This window comes from Monomorium pharaonis, chromosome 3 (genome assembly GCF_013373865.1).
Source record: "Monomorium pharaonis isolate MP-MQ-018 chromosome 3, ASM1337386v2, whole genome shotgun sequence".
NCBI classification, from domain to species: domain Eukaryota; kingdom Metazoa; phylum Arthropoda; class Insecta; order Hymenoptera; family Formicidae; genus Monomorium; species Monomorium pharaonis.
Window position 1 is genome coordinate 13396579 of NC_050469.1, and position 18657 is coordinate 13415235.

Below are 18657 nucleotides of genomic sequence, written 5' to 3' on the forward strand. Positions count from 1 at the left end.
ACGTCCGGGGGGCCACGGGGGCTCGGCCAATGAGGGTACGCCTGCTCGTGATTTCTGCCAGTAGCGCATATTATCTATGGACTGTTCATGAAAAAAGTTGTACTTTTTAATTATTTGTCTCTGCTCGACAATATTTTCTGGTAATTCGATAGATATTAAAAATTATACCTAATTATCTACCGTTTATTTGTTAAGGAGGGGTAGGGGAGAAGAGAATTGGATTGGGTCGCCCGTAGATCACAAGTTCTTGGGCGTGAATTTCACAAGGCCCGACCCTGGCTCCGCCTCAGTGCGCAGTCGCCGACAGCGACCGTACCGGAAAATAATTCAAACCGCGAAAGTCGTTACTAACTCGTGAACCGGAGGACGGGAGGACCGCTCGAGCCTGAAACGACGAACGGCTCACTTCTCGAAGGATATTTGGTGCCTTGCCTGCGACGGAGGAAAGAAGGGCTTCTCTGTACTGCGGCTGACAATGGAGACAAGAAATCGGACCGCAGTCACGGTGAGAGCACGATACCTCGCTTTCGCGAGCGCGAAACTTTTTCTGTAGGTGATGCGACCCTCAACGGTTGCCTGACATCTTTAAATGCCTCGCGTGCCTAAATGTCTATTTAACCCGCGCACGACTCACGTTCCTCGCGCCGTCCGTTGGCGACCGCTCGTCGAGTGCGAAGGAATGCTCCTCTACGAGCGAACAATTTTTCACTCAAAACGAATTCTGGAGGAATGATCCGTGGCAAGTTTCTCCCTCGTCGTCGAGCGATGTTTATGCGACATAATCGACGAATGAGGAATGTGCCTGAGCATCGAGAAAGTCGTGTATTAGTATCTTCAATTTATATTTGAGCGTTTTGTAAACAAGAGAATTATAAATGGCTTGAGTCTGCGCTACTGTTCCGTAACTTCCTCGCGATACGTACATTTTGCGTAAGAGAGAAAAAACAGGTTTTAAACCTGTTACATGAAGAAGAATTAAAAAATATACTTTAACATCGTAAAAACGTATATCTTTTTTACAAGAGATTTTTTATAAGAATTTAGAATATTACATTCTTTTCAAATTTTATCGTTAATTTTTTAAATATGTTTCAGGTGAACCATGCGAATCAGGAGAACATTAAAAGTGCGAAGCCCTCGGTGGCTGTTGTGCCGGCAAAAGGCAAAAGAACGGCGCTAGGTGAGATAAGTAATAAAGTTAACACAACAAGGGGCGTCGAACCAATCGACAGGATTAGTTTATTACAAAGGAAGAAAGTGACAATACCGAAGCGGCCAGCTGTAAAACCAGCACCAAATCTAGTAGCAAATCCAGCAGCAAAGCCAGCTGTGAAACCAGCTGCAAAACCAGTTGAGAAGCCACTAGTGCAAATTGTAAAACCAGTTGTGAAAACATCTACCAATGTAAATAATGCTCCTAGCGCAGGTGTAGTTGATCTTGTTAGTGAAAAGAGAGAGAAGAGGGAAGCTTTTTCAACGGATCTATTAAAGTTTGAAGACATTGACGAGCAAGATAAAAAAAATCCCATTTTAGTTTCTCTTTATACCAACGACATACATGATTACTTGAGAACATTAGAGAAAAAGTTCCCCATTAAGAAAGGGTATCTAACGGGTCAGGAGGTCACACCTAAGATGAGATGTGTGTTGGTAGATTGGTTGGTAGAAGTACATCAACAGTTTCATTTGATGCAAGAGACATTGTACCTCTCCATTGCAATTATCGATCGCTTTTTACAAGTAAGACACAATAAATTTGCCTCAGCAGATGCGCAAATGTTTCTTAATTTTATGCTAAGAGGAAACTACGATTCAAGTAACATACGCACGTTTTGTTCTTGCAGGTTTTCCGTACCATAGATAGGAAGAAATTGCAGCTGGTAGGCGTAACGGCCATGTTTATTGCTAGCAAGTATGAAGAAATGTATTCGCCGGATATAAGTGATTTCGTGTACATCACAGACAAGGCGTACTCAAAGGAAGATATATTGAACATGGAAATGCTTATTGTAAAAAACTTGGATTATTCGTTCGGACGACCATTACCATTGCATTTCCTGCGAAGATACAGCAAAGCTGGAAAGGTGTGTGTGTGTGTAAACGCGCTCGGGATTTTAATTTTAATTTTATTATTTCATATTTTTTTAACACTGCAACTTTTCGAATGTCTGAAATAATGGTTTTTTAAGGCGCTCCCTATTCATCACACAATGGCAAAGTATTTCCTCGAGCAAAGCTTGGTTCACTATGAAATGTGTCATTATCCACCTAGCCTAATCGCAGCAGCAGCGATTTATTTAGCATTTTTGTAAGCAAGCGAAATCTTTATATCCTTTCATCTTGATAACTTGGATTAATGAATAACAATTATTGTAGAATTATTGGTAATGATGAAGAGGACGAAGGCAAGGTTATCTGGACAGATACTCTAGCACACTACAGCACTTATTCCAAGGACGATGTGTTACCTGCAGTATATGATATAGCTACCATCATAGTTGATGCGGAAAACAGTAAATATCAAGCCGTGAGAAAGAAGTACGTCCATGTAAAATACATGAAAATTAGTATTCGACCAGAGCTTAAGTCGCCAATTATGCTTGCTATTGCTGCAAGAAACAACGAGTCATAAAGTTGTAATAAACAATCGAATTTGTGAGCAAATCTTGATTTTGAGAGATCTTTTCAATAAGGTGTTTGTTTGCATCGCATTAAATGTCCTATCGATCATGGACATTATGATTCATGAAGGAGAGCAATCGCGTCTTTAAAAAAAAAATTAAAGATGAAGTTAAAGGTTTATCAAAATAATGAATCTTGTACGCGCTAGACATTTAATGCACAAATTTCTTATTGAAAAGTCTATTCTCATTTAGTCACGTAATGAGAACAAAAACGACATATATTTAGAACTTTATACAAACATTTGTTATTATAATGCATGAAAATTTAGTCAGGTAATACTGATGGACTTTATTTTGGACTGCCGTAGTGAAACTAGGTATAGCGAGAACATAAAACGCATCTTTTATAATGAAATATTAAATAAAACTTTTAGTTTTTATCCTAGCCGATTATAATAATATTTTAATTTTGATATATAAGTCCTACACAGATACTTTTGATGTCACTACATGAAAATATGTGAGTAGTTAAGACATATTTCTTTTTTTTTCTTGTGCTTTTATATCCATATTTTCTCAAAAGTAGTCTATCTTAATTGGTATGGGAGAGTATCGTTAAGTTCTTTCGATTGCTATTTTGAAATGTATAAATTCAATAAAAGATGTGTGCATGAAAGTGAAAATTATTTTTGGAGAAATACCATATAGGAAATTTTTATCAATATGGTGATAAAGAAATATTCTTTTACATTTTATATTACTGTATCCTATAATATGTATATATAAAATAACTAATATGTAAGTATGCGCGTGTCTGAAACAAGATAAAATTTTATATTGTTAAGCAATCCAAATTTTAACATTTCCAAATTTAGATGTTTAATATATGCATGACTCTATTTTAAGATTGAATACTAGTGGTTAATTATATATTTAGGCCTTATTAGTTGCAAATTTAATTATAGTACTATAATAATATGGATTAATCTACCAACTCTACACACATATCTTTGTAAATAAATAACTAAATTACTATATTTATCTGTATTAATATCGTGTATTTATTATATGTGTAAAATATTTACACATTTACACCAATTTACGCAGTGTCTAAAAGATATTTAACAGATTTATATTACATTTATTTAAAAAGAAAGTTTAAAAATAATTAGGCAAAAATGGTGGCTCAATTGGAGGTGGAGTCTTTATACAGTGTTCTGAAATATTAAAAACAAAAATTATCAAAAACTGATGAATGCAAGAAATATTAAATTACTCAATTTTGTGTGAGCACTTGCCTATTGGTTTAATGGACGCAATAATCTCTTGAAATTGTGCTGTTGTCATATTTTGTTTTTCCTGCAATTAAGAGAAATGTAAAGCATAATTCAGGAATTACTAGAACATGTTTTTGTAATGATTAACTACCATAAGTAAATCTAAACTTGTAGGAGTTTTGTCCCAAATTTCAGATTTTTTACTTTCCATTAATTGAAGGCATTCCTTTCCTTCAATTATGATCTTTTCTGCGCTTTCATCGAATTTAAATCGATAAAGCACCTGTACTAATTTGTACCATTCGTCTAAAAATAAAAATTGTTTTTATTATATTCAAAAAATATATTAGAATTGAAAGATTAATATTTTCTACGATCTTTTCAATAATATTATAATGCGAATTTATATTATTTCTATAAACAAACCTCCATCTTTATACGTATTAATCATGATTTGGTAAAGGGCATGTATCAGACTTATATCTTCAAACGTGCTGCCTTCCTTTAAACTGAGCAGTTTTCTCACTTGTTTTCTACGATTCTTACTTGATCGATAACTTTTGCTAAAACGATATTTCCATATTTTTTATTTTAAATTTATAATTTATATGTAGTTATTAAAATAATTTTAGAAAATTATATATGTACCCAGAAGATATAGATATTCGTGATATTCGACTTGAAGTAGAATCTGCAATACTGCTGATGTCACTAATGGAATCCGGAATTTCTTTATTAATTTCTGATTCATCATAAGTTTCTTCACGAGGTAATTGTGCTTCTTTCATTTCTTTTCTCACTACAGCAAGACGTGATTTATATCTAAGGAAATCTTCTTTCGTTTTATTTAATTGTAAAATTACATGTTCTGCATGCTCTTTCACTCCAGGAATAATATGTGTTTCTATAAAAATATAACAGAAAATTTGAATACACTATATTAAATTTAAATCTCACTTTTATGAAAACCATTACTTTTCGCATACAATACAATATAATAGTAGACGTTGATTATTAACATTGATTATATATACTTGATTCATAATCCATTTTCTAACCATTCAGATCTGAACGCTGAACATCAAGCGCTATCCGTATTGCGTGTTTCCACATTCTTCCCTCGCATAAGAGTGCAACTGCTTCTTCGACGTCATTTAGATATTCTTTCAATATGATAGCTGCAGGTTCATACTTCCGCTCTGCCTTCAAATTTTTAACAAGTCCCTTATAAAGTTCATGTAAATCTATTGCACTAATTGAAAAAAAAACATTAATTCTTATATGTATGATATAGAACAGCATAATATAATAAATTCTAATGACGAAAGGCTAATATTTTTTCATGCATGCATGTACGAATTTTTACCTTAATTTCATTTCTTTTGATATAGCGATTATATCTTCCCAATTATTACTTGATATACTAAATGTTTTTAAAGCTTTATTAAGGTCACCACTTCTATAAAACATAGTACCGGCCATTTGGTAGTTTCCTTCATTTAATAAAAATTCTCCATAAACTCCAGCCACTTTTCTATGCTCTTCAGTATTTTTCCCAAACAATTTCAATGCTTTCTTATACAATTTCTGACTACGTATAAAATCTAAGCATTCCTCAAACTTAGTTAAATCTTTAGATATAAATTCTAAAGCCAATTCATAACGTTTAAGGTATACATTAATAGAATACTTCATATAATTTTCTTCTAATTTGTTCAAATTATTCAGAAATGGAATATATTCTTTTGGGTCTTTCGACGATTTCGAGGCTATAAACAGTGCAAATTCGAGATCATACATGCCTAATGCAATATCATATAGTGTTTCAATGTTTACGAAATGGAATAAGTATTTCAGTGCTTCGTGGGCAGATACGGAAGAACTACGTAGCACTATTTTTTTTGCATCTTCCATTTTGATTTGTTTGATTCTAGTAAGTGCATTTTCAAATCCTTGTCTTTGTTGATTTTTCACCAAACTTATCAATATTGGTTGTGTTAAATTATTTGCTTCTTCATGTTTCTCCATGACACATCTTAGTAATTTACAGACCTCGTCTATCTTATTAACTGTAGTTTTGTTACTTCCAGTGTCAAATTTTATATCACGATCTGTATAACAATTCGCGTACATTGTCTCGATGACATCTTCATTTTGTAATTCTGACAAAAACAGATTCAACCAATTAATTTTATTATGTTCTATAATATCTTCTACGAACTTGTTCACATTATCCAAAAATAATTGTGGATTGTGATCGTATATTAAATTTAAGTTTATACGTTGTTTAGTCATAATGTCAAGCGCAATCACATAATTACAGTTATCAAGATGATATTTTAGTATATTTAAAGATAATGCTCTTGGCTGTATGCATTCTAGATTTCCTCTAGGCATCTGTAAAATTGTTCTCGAATCATTTGATACCGCCACTATTATACGAGAATCTTTTTCCAGTCGCCTGATATAGATATCTGTAATAATGCATTTAAAATCAGAAAAGTATAATACTCTATACAAAGAGATAATAAAAATATGTATTTACGTCTAAGTGACTTCTCGTTCACCTCCATTAACCAGGGCTTCAAAGTTAAATCATGTTTACTTAGCTGCTGCATACCAACTTCGTTCAATGGAACACAAATCAATGTATGTTGCAGTGTTGTAAGAAGCAAGAAATCATTATGTATATAAAAACCTGTAATATTCTTAGCAATTTCTTTTCCGTCAATCAAAAACTTATATTCGGAAGACAAAGCAAAGATAACGTCTTTCGAATTAATTTTTGTAACTTCCATTTGAACGCACAATTTGTTCAATATCATATTTGTTTGTTCAAATTGTCCATCTCGTGTATACTTAAATATGTATTCCTTTGTTTTTATGTAAACTGTATTTCCATCGGAAGAAGAAATTATATGTTCTATTGGATAATCCAAAACATGCACCTTCCTGTAAAAAGTTCAAGTTTAGATAAATGTTATTACATATACATGTATATATCTTGTAATTCTGCAAAACATACTGTATTGGTAAACTATTTTCAGAATTTGTTTTATCTAGAGATAAAACACACAAAAGATTATGTTTCTCAGTAATTATAGAAAACAACATAATATCTTTTGTGAACCATAAAAAATGATGCATGTAGTAATATAGATTGTCTTTAATACTTAAATCTTCAGTACGGTTTAGTATACTAAAATCAATGCTACACAAGTTTGCAATATGGTATGTTGAGAAATCCTACAACATATAAAAAATATTTTACATATTTAAATTATATAATAGAAAAATAGATTCTTTTTTCATTATAGCTCATATAATTTTAAGTTAAAATAAATTACCTCTGCCAGCTGGAAAAACGTCAACTTATTAGTACATGAAGCTGTACAAAATTCATTACTGCTTATCGAAGATATTTTATTATCAATATTTGGTGCAAAGATAATTGCATTTTGCGCTTCGTCAGTTTTTATAGAGTCGTGCGCCATTGGCGGCGGAATAATTCCTATTCTAAAACTGGTAACTAAGATTTTGTCTCCATCAATGACCCCAACCACTGCTTTATCATCCACAGTTTTGCCCCTACTATGATTCACATACCAATTAAACGAGCAGAAAGTAAGTTCGTTTGTTGTCATGTAAATCAATTCCTTTTTATTAGGATCTACTGTATTACTCCATGTTGCATATAACAGTGGATTCTCCATAGAAAAGGTAAGAGTTTGTTTAAGATACCAGTGACAATTATTCTCAGTCCATAATTGTATTAGCATATTATTCGTTTTTGACAAACGTTTTGATTCGTGACAAACAATAGCCAAAACATCTGAACACGGTGACCAAAGCAGATCTTTCACCTGTAAATATATATTTAAGGAAATTTGAAATTCTGCAAAACAATTTTCGAAAGTCGCACGTTTTAATGTTCAACATACTTTCATTTCTTGCGATTTAAAAGGGAGCAACAGTTCCGAGTATTTAAGGCCGTTTTTCTCGAAAAATGCAACTTCATATTTATCCTTCAATATCTGAGTTACAGCAATCAAATTTGAAAATGACTTCCAAGCCAAACATGCCTCCAATCCATTGATTTGTTCACTGGTCCAGTATAGAATACCTGCTCGGCCGAATATTTTAACTTGCCGAATTTTCATTTCTTTGTGTAGAAAACTGATGGCGAATAAAGCACCGTCTTCGCGCCAAGTAATGTGAATACGACCGTCATCATCTTCGTTCGGGATTAATTGTTCTGGTTTAGCTTGAGCTGCTGCTTTACCCTCTGAACCATGAAATTGAGTTTCCTTCTTACCCCAACCAGCAGTAACAAATTGATTCTGCCCAAACTCATCTGAATATAAATATGCCTGTAAAATTATAATTTCGCTCTTTCACTATAATTTGAAAAAATTTGTAATATAATATCACAAATAATATTTATTACATTTAATATTTATTATTTATTTAATTTACTAAGTATAAAATACTATATCAATATTTATATAAACACATATAGCACTTGTTGAATCATTTGTCAAACAAAATAATCTAAAACCTGAATTTAACACTTTGCCAACCAAATAAATTAAGCGCTAGATAGTGCAGTTTTTGTGACTTTATATATCAGTGTTGAAGAGACTTCTTTTATTCTTCTTCAATCTAAACATCACTGTGGAAAGATGTGGTGTAAAACAAGTAAAATCTACCCAATGTTGTTCAATAATTCAATAAATTGTGATTAGATTCATAAAGTAAGCAAAGTGTTAATGCCAACATAAGGATTAAACAAATCACAATACTATATTCCTTGGAAAATAAAAAAAACCTCCAAACAATAATAAGCATTAAGAAATTAAGTTCAATCTTGTATGGAATTAGATAAGCAATTTAAATCTATTTCTTACAAACAAAAATTGCAAATGTAAGAAAACAAGAACAAAGCAACAAATTTTACAGTTATTTTCTATAAAAGATTGAAACTCTTCTTAAAAGAATTGCAATAACATTGAAAAATAAATAAATAAAAGCTAAATAAATAATAAAAGTGATGAAATAAAATTTGATAAAAGTTCGATTTAGTATTACCTCTGATAATATTTGACAATCTAATACCATAGTGTTTAAAATTCCTTCGCTTGATACAATAGCAATTAATTCATGATCTGGACTAAATTTCATACACTGCAAGCCTTCGTTGAATGTTGCTATTACTTTATAATCAACACTAGTTGGATCCATTAGGTTGATTGAGGCAATGTCGCCTGATTCATAGGCACAGTACAATTCCTGCAGAGTGATGCAATACTCCATTGCAATTATTTTGGAAGAGGAATATTGACCAATATCTATATCAATAATATTATCACTTTCAACTGTTACTACATAGAGATGACCATCAAATAATATGTATGTGTCATTATTATTTAAACTGACAGTACATATTACACATTCTGAGAGTTTTTGATTTGTTTCTATGTTTTTAAATACATTGTAGACGTTTCTACAATTTTTCTCGTTGACAACGAGATTCCTCATGATTTCTTCTCAATAAATTAACGATGCGTCAAATTTTCTTCACACTTGTCTTTTCTTTTTTCTTTTTAGTAAGTTTCCGCAAGATAGTAGATCAAACCATCTCCAATCTGCTTTTGTATAACGTCTAAATATTATTCTTGTAATGCTATTTTAAATTATTCGCTCTACTTTTCCATAAAATTAAATATTACCTTAATTTTCACTCTTCTCTCTTCGGATCAGGTTATATACATTCCCGCTACATATAAATTCTCTTATTCTGAAATTCTGTACATTTTCTGTGTTGCGTCTCGCTGATGGTTTAAGATAAGCTCTCCTTTCAAGTTATATAGTGCAGAAATCTCACTTCTTTTTTTCTTTTTTCCTTTTTAAAGTGTACCTACTAGCTCCTAGATTTTATGCGCCTTCTACTTCCCTTTGAGATTCCCTATGAGAATTATACGCTGAAAACCTCGCACGTGTTTACAGGAAAGGTTATGTTATTACGAAAAGAAAATATAAGCTAATTTAAGTACTAAAGTAAAATTAATACAATCTCTAAATAAAGAAAACACTTAAGTGTTATTGGAATTACCATATATTATATTAATAAAAGTTGCTACATACTATCAACTTATCTAATAACCTTTTTTTTCTCTCACCACGTGAATCAACTAGAGTCAACATGAGTCGACTCCACTCACAGTCAACATACCACACATATGTCACTGTATATAATCGTGTAGCATATTATTATACGACTTATACGTCTTTTGAATCCAAGTAAAAAAACATTTCAAAATCACAGTATGTTAACTCCGTAGGATAAATATGTATTCTTTTTCTGTTTGCTTTTTATTTAAAAAAATTTTTCGAAAATATAAAATAATAAATAAAATTAATTTAAAAATAATTTTAAAAATTAAGTTAGAAAATAAACATTAAATTATTCCGCAAAAGGTCAATTGTTTCAATTTATTAAAAAGCTAGCTTTTTATCTGACAGATACCAAAATTATCTACTTTTATTTAAAAAGAAATATAGAAAAGGGATATATATTATAAGAATAATAAGAAGATTCATAGGTGTAATCTTTGACTATTATATATAAGTACTATTTGTAAATCAAATTAAAATTTTTTTTCGTTTTTGTATAAAATTTTTACGTGCGCATTATGTTATCGTCTGTACTTTAATTGTGGAGAAGGATTTTTAATTCTGTAATTACAATTAAAGGATTAATAAATTGGAAATAATCACAAAATAATTGGTAAAACAGGACAGGTTCAGCATCCCCTATAAGTCAAAGGGTATGATTATTTGTAATTCACTTGACGCTAAAAATCTATTTAATCGACCAATTAGAATCAAGAATTTTATGAATTGACCAATAAAAGAATGGTTACGTTCAGAAAACACAAGTGATCAGTGAGCGGTCAGTGATTATTGGTCCTTACTGTTAAATCTCTAATAGCGAATTCGGTTACTTGCACTAGACGTACTAAGGCTTGTTTACATACTTTACATCAGTATTCTTATATTTAAGAATACATGTTCAAAAACTATTTAACCAAAAAATTAATTCTATGAATGTTGTATAAATTATTTTACTGGTTAAGAAGTATTTTAAGAAGAATTTAAGATGATTCTTAAATATAAAAATTGACTATAAACAAGCCTTAATATACACTCAGTGCGCACTAGTGCAAGCAACCGAATTCGCTATAAATTTAGACCAATTATATTAGTGAATTATGCTAAGACTCCATGTATGCGATGAGCTCCGGCAAACGCACGCGGTGACCAATCAGAATTCAAACGCTTGCTGTGACTTGCCGGAACCCGACCTGCGCCTGATTGCTGATTGGTCACCGCATGCGTTTGCCGGAGCTCACCGCAGACATGGAGTTTTAGCATTACTCAGCTATTGTGCAACGGTTGTGTTTTCTGAACGTAGCCTTGATGTTTCAAATCATTTGTAGTAAGCTTTATGCCACAAGAAATTGACTAATTATAATCGAATATGAGAAGAATATTCGAATATAATTGGTTAATTCTTTATGGTATAAGGCTTACTACACTATTGTAGATCCGGGTTAAGGGCCATCTACAATGGAGTGTTTTAGCCGTAACAGTAAAACTACGGCAATGCTGTCTAGAATAAAAACGATGTAGCAATAACATACAAGCCGGCCATCAAAGAAAGGCGACCAAAAACTAATCCCGAATGACCCAACGCTCATTGTAAGCACGCAATGAATTGGCTCAATGTCTGCTGTAGGCTGTAAACAGTAAAGCTGGTCACACACACTTTCCGTAGAACGTAACAGTAAGATTTCGACATGTTGGATTGGGCGACCGTAACAGTAAGCGACTAAATCAAGTACGTGATTGGTCAAAACCTTACTGTTACGTTCTACGGAAAGTGTGTGTGACCCGCTTAAAGCAATACGAAGTGGAGACATTTTCTACGACTACTGCTACGGCCTACGACTCTCCATTGTAGATGGCCCTTTAAGTGGCTCGGATCTTACGACCGATATCCAATAAGATATAGGCCGGTATTCATAATCGAATCTCATTCAAGACCCATCTTAAGCACGATCTTGAGACGTCAATGCTGTTATTTTATTAGTTAAGGCCCGGTTCCACAACTCACGGTTAACTGCTAACGGGAGGTTAATAGATTTTCTGTCTCTCCTTAGATAATAATATAGAGAAAGATAGGTAGTCGATTAATCTTCCGTTAGCAGTTAACCGTGAGTTGTGGAACCGGGTCTAAGTAAGTCTCAAGTCGGCTCGAAGCTAGACTTAAGACAATTCTTGAACTAAAGGCCGAAATTCATAGTCGAATCTTATTCAAGTTCCAGCTTAAGCACGATCTTGAGACGTCAATGCTGTTATTTCATTGGTTAAGTAAGTCTCAAGTCGGCTCGAAGCTAGACTTAAGACAATGCTTGAGCCTAAGATCGGTCTATGAATTCCGTCCATAGAAATCGCTGCTAGTTAAACTTTTGCTTCAGCAGAAAACGTGTTCTTCTATATTGGATATCGGACGTCATACGTTAAATATTGAATGTAGTGTGAATCCTCCATTAGGTCAGACAGGTGTAGTACACCTTAAGCCGTAAAGAATCGACCAATCACATTAAATTATTCTTCTCGCATTCAACAATGATTGGTCAATTCCGTAGACCTGATCTTAGGGTAGACATAAATGTAAAATCATGCAGGTTCACCATCTGTGTAACGCGCAAACCCAAGGAACAAGGATATTGCCTCCTCGTCGGCGCGCGCGCTCTCGGCGTACTCCAGGCGCGTACTCCGTACTCTAGCCTCTCGTGACTTCATGAATTTCGTAGTTCGGTGAGTACGGTGACGCTTTCTCCGAGATAACGGGCGGAATAAAGGGCATCGGTGTGCGGGGTGCATCGCGTGCCGAACAACGGGCTGACTCGCGCGCGCGAGTGGATAGAGATAATATACAGAATCCGCGAGTGAGTGACGACCGGACGGACGGACGGACGGACGGAAGAACGAACGAACGAACGAACGAACGAACGAACGAGAGGGCAAGCAGCGCCATCAAGCAGCGTGATAAAATGAATCGCGAGAGGCGGCTGTGAGGAAACCATCGACAAAGCGACGAACCCCCGACCAGCCGTGTCGCGGCACCACGTCCACGCACGGGTGGAAATTTAATTAGCGGCTGCGACCGAGTGTCCCGCGAATCCGGTGTGGATCACCGGCCGGTTGGGGTCCCACCTTTTACCATCTCCTCCGGAGAGTCGGCTGCGAGGCCGACAGCCGACGACGACGGTGGCGGCGGCAACGACTACGACGACGACAACGATTAATCAGGAAAAGGAGCGCGACGTTGAGGCTCAGGGCTTCTACTGAGGACGAACACAGGGCGCCGGTCGCGGGGGGAAAAAAAACTGCCGGAGAAGACTCACCCGAGACGTGACTGGGAGCTTTTTACCGTAGGGAAAACGTCGTACGTATCCCCGCGTCGGGTGACCGATAACGAGGGCGAGCCGGGACCAACCGGACGGATCGCCGCGCAGCTACGTCACGCTCGCACCCTTTGTTTATGCGATCGGATGCGCGCGATCCGTGCGCTCTTTTTTTCTTTTTCTCTCTCTCTCTCTGTCATGCGAAGAACTCGGGGGAAACGTTCCTTGGATCTTACCCTTCCTGGAGTTTCGCGCTCCCGTTTGTCATCCGCGACGACGTTCACGCAATTTTTATGGCGATCGGTTACCCGTCTCCCGATACTTGGCAACGCACTTACGCACATCGCAGATCTACACGTACACGCATACACACACGCACGAAACCTTCGCGCGCGCACGCGCGAGTGCATGTCACGTACGTGCTCCTCGGTATGGCAAAGCTGTCAACGTTATCAAACTTATAACCGATCGCCGTTCGTCGTCCGTTGTCTCGCCGCTGACGAGTTGGCCCACGAAATAGGCGATTATCGATCCTCCGTTTCCTCGACACATGTTAGAATATCCGGTTTGTAAATCGCGATGCGAGATGATCGCTCGGCAACCAGCATTGTGTTTTGTATAGAGAGTGGGAGAAAGAGAGAGAGAGAGAGAGAGAGAAATTCTCCCGATGGTATGCGAGAGATGCTGACGAGGTAACTCGGGACGATTTTCACGTCAGTGCGTCTCGTTGTTGTTTAATGTGAGACGGTTTTGTAACAAAGAAAAAAATCAGGTTTATTGATAACAATGTACATACAATTGGCGTGTAACCTGTGTACAAGAAGTTTAATTAAAGTTCTAGCGTGATATAAAGTACAATTCATCGCTACATTACTCGTTGAATTGAAATTCGTATTACAATTACGTGTGTTTGTTGATCTTTTCAAAGCAGATTTTTTTTTTCTGTATATATTTAAAAAATGAAGTAGAAGTAAAAACCACCACTCCAGTTACACACATTGCACTTTAACACTGTAATGTCGCTGTGATACCACTATGCTTGAAAAAGTTAAAAAAAGAGCTCAGAAAGCACAGTGTAGCTGTTTTATATTATTTATATCCTCTAAATTTAAAAAATTGCAAGTAGAAAATAAGAAATAATGATGGAGATATCGTTTTGAAGTTAATGAATTTTAGAATTTCAATTTGATGTATTTAATATTAGAGTAATTTTCAATAATCTAAATTTAATTTTCTCACAGATCTGTTTGCATAAACAATGGCAGCGTTACCACGGAGGATTATTAAAGAAACTCAAAGATTAATGCAAGAACCAGTTCCTGGTATCAGCGCTGTACCAGACGATACTAACGCTAGATATTTTCACGTAATAGTAACGGGACCTGAAGACTCGCCATTTGAAGGTGGACTATTTAAGCTCGAATTGTTCCTACCAGAAGATTACCCAATGTCCGCACCTAAAGTTAGGTTTATCACAAAAATATATCATCCAAATATAGACAGGTAAAGATAGAAATTTACAATATATATTTTGATTATTATATCTTGTCACTTGTCAAATTTCCAATTATTAATATGCACATTTTGATTTTTATCAAGTCATTTTTAGCATTTTTTGTGTTTCGCGTAAATCAAAAGAATGTCTTTTTAACAGACGTGAATCTTTTTAATGCTAGATTACAATTAAAGTCCTTTATGTATATTTATATTTCAAAGGATCAATTAAGATAATGACAAAGGCGGGTAATCTATAGAATGTTTACTATCGAATGTTTACTATATAGGGAAAAAACGTGGAATTTTCAGTGAATTTTTTTATATCTTTGAAATTTTTATGGTATTTTATTAATACTCAATCATTTTTACAATTTTTCTTTAAAATTTAAATTCTTTATTCGCGACAAAATTGATGCTTTAACGATTGTTTTATGTCGCAAAATATCGATCAGTAATATATAAGATTTGTATCTACTTACATTTATGTACATTCCCATGTGTGAACAAGTTTTTTTTTTTAAATCACTGACAGTAAAAAGCAATACATCATTTGTGTATCGTAGACAAATCATTACTTTAATTCATGTTATTTTTAACACTTTCTCAAATTTAATATTTAAAATTTACGTGACTTTTTTAAATAATTGCATGGAGAAACATTACAAGACATAATAAAATAAACATATTTTAAAGCATTAAAAAATTCCCTAATTTTGGAATTTTTAATAAAAGTTCTGAAAAATCTGATAATTTTTTAAACAAAATTTGAGTAAATACTCCAATTTACTGTCTTGATATGTTGTAACATAATGCAGGAATATTCAAAATTTTGGGCTTGAAATAGAAATATGTCGGTGTTCATGCCTATTGCTAATTTCTCACAGACGTTTTTTTGTAACCCACTTATTTCAGAGATGAAACAAATATGAAAAATTTTTGATATATCATTCATTGTTTAAAAGTATGTTATTATAAAATATGTATTATTTTTAATTTTATATTATTAGAAAAAAATAGATAAACATATGTAATATTATATACAAGTAAAATTATACATGTTAAGAATATACATATATATTTGGTACTTATATATAAATTTATTGTTATAAAACAAAATGTGTATGATATTAACTATATTTAATTCTGCTAATAATTTTTCGCATATTTATCAAAGATTATAAATGAATAACAAGTCTAAAAAATTTTTTACAATCTTAGGATAATTTTGTTCCTTAGACCGAGCATGTGCTATGAGAAAATAGCTATAAAGTAAGAAATAGAAATGATAATAAAATACCGATATATTTCAATTTTAAACTCAAAACTCGGATCTTAGACAATATTGCTTTAGTATGATTTGTCTTGGTTTATCTAGATTGGGCAGGATTTGCCTGGATATTCTCAAGGATAAATGGAGTCCAGCGCTTCAAATCAGAACAGTTTTGCTGTCCATACAAGCGCTTCTGAGCGCGCCGAATCCTGATGATCCTTTGGCAAATGATGTAGCTGAACTTTGGAAAGTCAATGAAAGCGAAGCGATACGTAATGCCAAAGAATGGACTCGAAGATACGCTATGGACAACTGATCTCAGCCTTGTCAGATCGCCCACGACAAAGCAAAGCGACGTTACTCCTACCTTTCCCAGACTTTTGATCACCTTACCCGCACCAACTCCGTATCCGGCACCTGTGTCCACAATTTTGCTATAAAAATAATAAAAGTTTTGTAAGAGTAAAACAGAATGGATATTTTCTATATCGTGGGGAAATGCAAAGCACTGTTGGATTTATTCAATCGCTCATTAAAAAAATATCTTCCTACATTAACGTTACGTATCTACAAGAGGAAGCCACTCTCTCTCTCTCTTTCTTTGTGAGAAGTAAAATATGTTACGCGACATAAGTTTGAAATTAAATTATATTAAGAAGAAGTATGCGACATATAATTCTTTCAATCAAATATATTTCTACTAAAACTAGAGCAATTTGCAACTTATACTTTTTTTCTTCCTAATGTATGTTATTTAAAGATAAAATTGAAAGATCTGTTTTAACATACAAATTCTTTTCTTTGAAACAATTCTATGTATGCTAACTGGTTGTCTTTGTCTAATACACTATAGATTTAAATATCCTTGCATACGTAGAATAGAAAATGATGAAGGTCGATGAGTAATAGCTATTATTTATTTCACACGTCTTACAGATAATACATTAAAGAAGGTACGAAAGAGCATTTCCGATCTATGTAAACTCTTTCAACACTAAGAATTATTTTATTGCAAGGTGTAGATTGTCGCGGAGGCTATTTAATTTTTAATATGTAATATAACAAAAAAACACTCGAATACATTTAATTTGTGCTCGGAAAAATTGAACTACGAGTGAATAGAAATCTTCCATTATGTATTAGTAATAATTGCCAATTGCTTATAATGTGTAAATATAAGAATAGGAAAAGTTCTTTATTGTATCTCACAATTTTATTCATCATACAACTATATAACAAAATTGATCTTATTGAAAGATATAAATGAAGATTGTTTTACGACGATTGTGAAGAAGAAACAATGTAAAATACATGGTTAAAAATTGTGTGTGTGTATATACACACAACACACGTACGTAAATATTTTCCACTTGATAAATAAAATTAACGAACGTAACAAGATTGAGCATACATAAAAGAAAATTTGAATTTACATATATTGTACATTATGTGATTAAATATAATAGAAAAATAGTAGAAACAATATCTTTGTAACAAAACGATGGCAAAATTATAGTATATATTAATAGAAATATGACTATTATAATTCATTGGCTCAACAAATTAATATAACCGGCTTAATAAAAATGTCAATGATTTATACTTAATGTATGTTTCATTGGATAAAATGTGAGAAAAAGTACAACCAGTTAGTATATAAGTAAAAAATGTAAAAAAATGGGGGTATCGCATTAATGATTCCTTTTTATTTTAAATAATTACAACAGGAGAGGTTTTGTAATTTAAGGACACGGGAATAGGTTAAAACAATTGTAGATAATCTGCAATAATAAAGAAATTATTATTAAGAGTTTGGGATATATAGAATAATTATATTCTATTGTATGCATTATCATATTGTGCCAATATGGTACGAAAGATTTTCCAAAAGCTGCGAAATAATTAACGTACGTCAGCTGTACGTTAAGATCCAAAAAATACTGTACATTGTACGTTAAATACTGTACATTTCATTAAGTAATTAACAATTTATTATGTATTTTAAGTACGTTAGTTTCCTTTTTTATGTTTGATCATTGCTTTACTGGAATATGTTAACATAATAAAATTTACAAAATAACATTTTATTTTAGATAAACTTCTATGTTGCTGTTAGTAATTAGTAATAAAATGTGGAAGCTAATATCATAATAAAGTACTAACAGAAGGAGAACAATTAAAACTGATTTTTTTTCATAAGCATATAAATAGGCTGAAATGATAAACTATTTTGTATTTCTGTTATAACAAAGTGTATTAATGTCCTTGTCAACATTAACTCGGTGCTAAAATGGATATAAAAAAACTCGTTAAGACGTTTTAGAAGGAAAAGAGTGGCTCATCGGTGCTTCTACTTTTCACGATATTAATAGTTTAGATAATTTTAGATCGCTTTTATGAACGCTTCATAATGTATATATACCTCATTGCTTCACATGTCATGTGGAATATTTTGAAGAAATAAAGCCTTTAAGAGAGAAAAGAAAAATGAAAGAAAAGCTGTATCATCGTTTTCA

General features: G+C 33.2%; 3 protein-coding genes across 16 annotated transcripts; 2 read left to right on the plus strand and 1 right to left on the minus strand.

Moving 5' to 3' along the window:
• The first annotated feature begins 220 nt into the window (after positions 1 to 220).
• LOC105836659 (G2/mitotic-specific cyclin-B) lies at positions 221 to 3661 on the plus strand. The gene is made up of 5 exons (XM_012680849.3): positions 221 to 505; positions 1096 to 1740; positions 1845 to 2084; positions 2190 to 2308; positions 2377 to 3661. Exons 1-5 carry the CDS (start codon positions 476 to 478, stop codon positions 2630 to 2632), a joined length of 1290 nt encoding a protein of 429 aa, XP_012536303.1. The 5' UTR covers positions 221 to 475; the 3' UTR covers positions 2633 to 3661.
• LOC105836658 (putative elongator complex protein 1) lies at positions 3662 to 13737 on the minus strand. 11 transcript variants are annotated; one of them, XM_036284708.1, is made up of 14 exons: positions 13611 to 13737; positions 9631 to 9866; positions 8990 to 9546; positions 7843 to 8271; positions 7249 to 7764; positions 6927 to 7147; positions 6447 to 6853; positions 5268 to 6375; positions 4960 to 5153; positions 4550 to 4805; positions 4328 to 4464; positions 4053 to 4207; positions 3923 to 3983; positions 3662 to 3841 (listed from the first exon to the last, which is right to left on the minus strand). In XM_036284708.1, exons 3-14 carry the CDS (start codon positions 9437 to 9439, stop codon positions 3783 to 3785), a joined length of 3993 nt encoding a protein of 1330 aa, XP_036140601.1. In that variant the 5' UTR covers positions 9440 to 9546; positions 9631 to 9866; positions 13611 to 13737; the 3' UTR covers positions 3662 to 3782. The 11 variants fall into 11 exon arrangements, with proteins under 11 accessions (XP_036140601.1, XP_036140599.1, XP_036140600.1 ...); XM_036284706.1 differs by having other exon boundaries at positions 9631 to 10714; positions 13611 to 13731; XM_036284707.1 differs by having other exon boundaries at positions 9631 to 9882; positions 13611 to 13694.
• Positions 12694 to 18320, plus strand: LOC105831731 (ubiquitin-conjugating enzyme E2 N). Of its 4 annotated transcripts, none has more exons than XM_028192333.2 (3): positions 12694 to 12784; positions 14616 to 14877; positions 16247 to 18320. In XM_028192333.2, the coding sequence occupies exons 2-3, from the start codon at positions 14633 to 14635 to the stop codon at positions 16455 to 16457; spliced, it is 456 nt and encodes a 151-aa protein (XP_028048134.1). In that variant the 5' UTR covers positions 12694 to 12784; positions 14616 to 14632; the 3' UTR covers positions 16458 to 18320. The 4 variants fall into 4 exon arrangements, with proteins under 4 accessions (XP_028048134.1, XP_012527552.1, XP_028048135.1 ...); XM_012672098.3 differs by having other exon boundaries at positions 12759 to 13415; positions 16247 to 18318; XM_028192334.2 differs by lacking the exon at positions 12694 to 12784 and adding an exon at positions 13806 to 13939.
• The last annotated feature ends 337 nt before the right edge of the window (positions 18321 to 18657 follow it).

What these genes read in the sequence shown, in the direction of transcription:
- LOC105831731 (XM_028192333.2), top strand. Translation starts at nt 14,633, where the DNA reads ATGGCAGCGTTACCACGGAGGATTATTAAAGAAACTCAAAGATTAATG. An exon ending in TATCATCCAAATATAGACAG is followed by an intron (nt 14,878 to 16,246) that starts GTAAAGATAGAA and finishes TGGTTTATCTAG; the next exon opens with ATTGGGCAGGATTTGCCTGG.
- LOC105836658 (XM_036284708.1), bottom strand. Translation starts at nt 9,439, where the DNA reads ATGAGGAATCTCGTTGTCAACGAGAAAAATTGTAGAAACGTCTACAAT. An exon ending in GAACGAGAAGTCACTTAGAC is followed by an intron (nt 6,376 to 6,446) that starts GTAAATACATAT and finishes GCATTATTACAG; the next exon opens with ATATCTATATCAGGCGACTG. An exon ending in TGCGTCCATTAAACCAATAG is followed by an intron (nt 3,842 to 3,922) that starts GCAAGTGCTCAC and finishes TTAATATTTCAG; the next exon opens with AACACTGTATAAAGACTCCA.
- LOC105836659 (XM_012680849.3), top strand. Translation starts at nt 476, where the DNA reads ATGGAGACAAGAAATCGGACCGCAGTCACG. An exon ending in GAAATCGGACCGCAGTCACG is followed by an intron (nt 506 to 1,095) that starts GTGAGAGCACGA and finishes AATATGTTTCAG; the next exon opens with GTGAACCATGCGAATCAGGA. An exon ending in TTATCGATCGCTTTTTACAA is followed by an intron (nt 1,741 to 1,844) that starts GTAAGACACAAT and finishes TTGTTCTTGCAG; the next exon opens with GTTTTCCGTACCATAGATAG.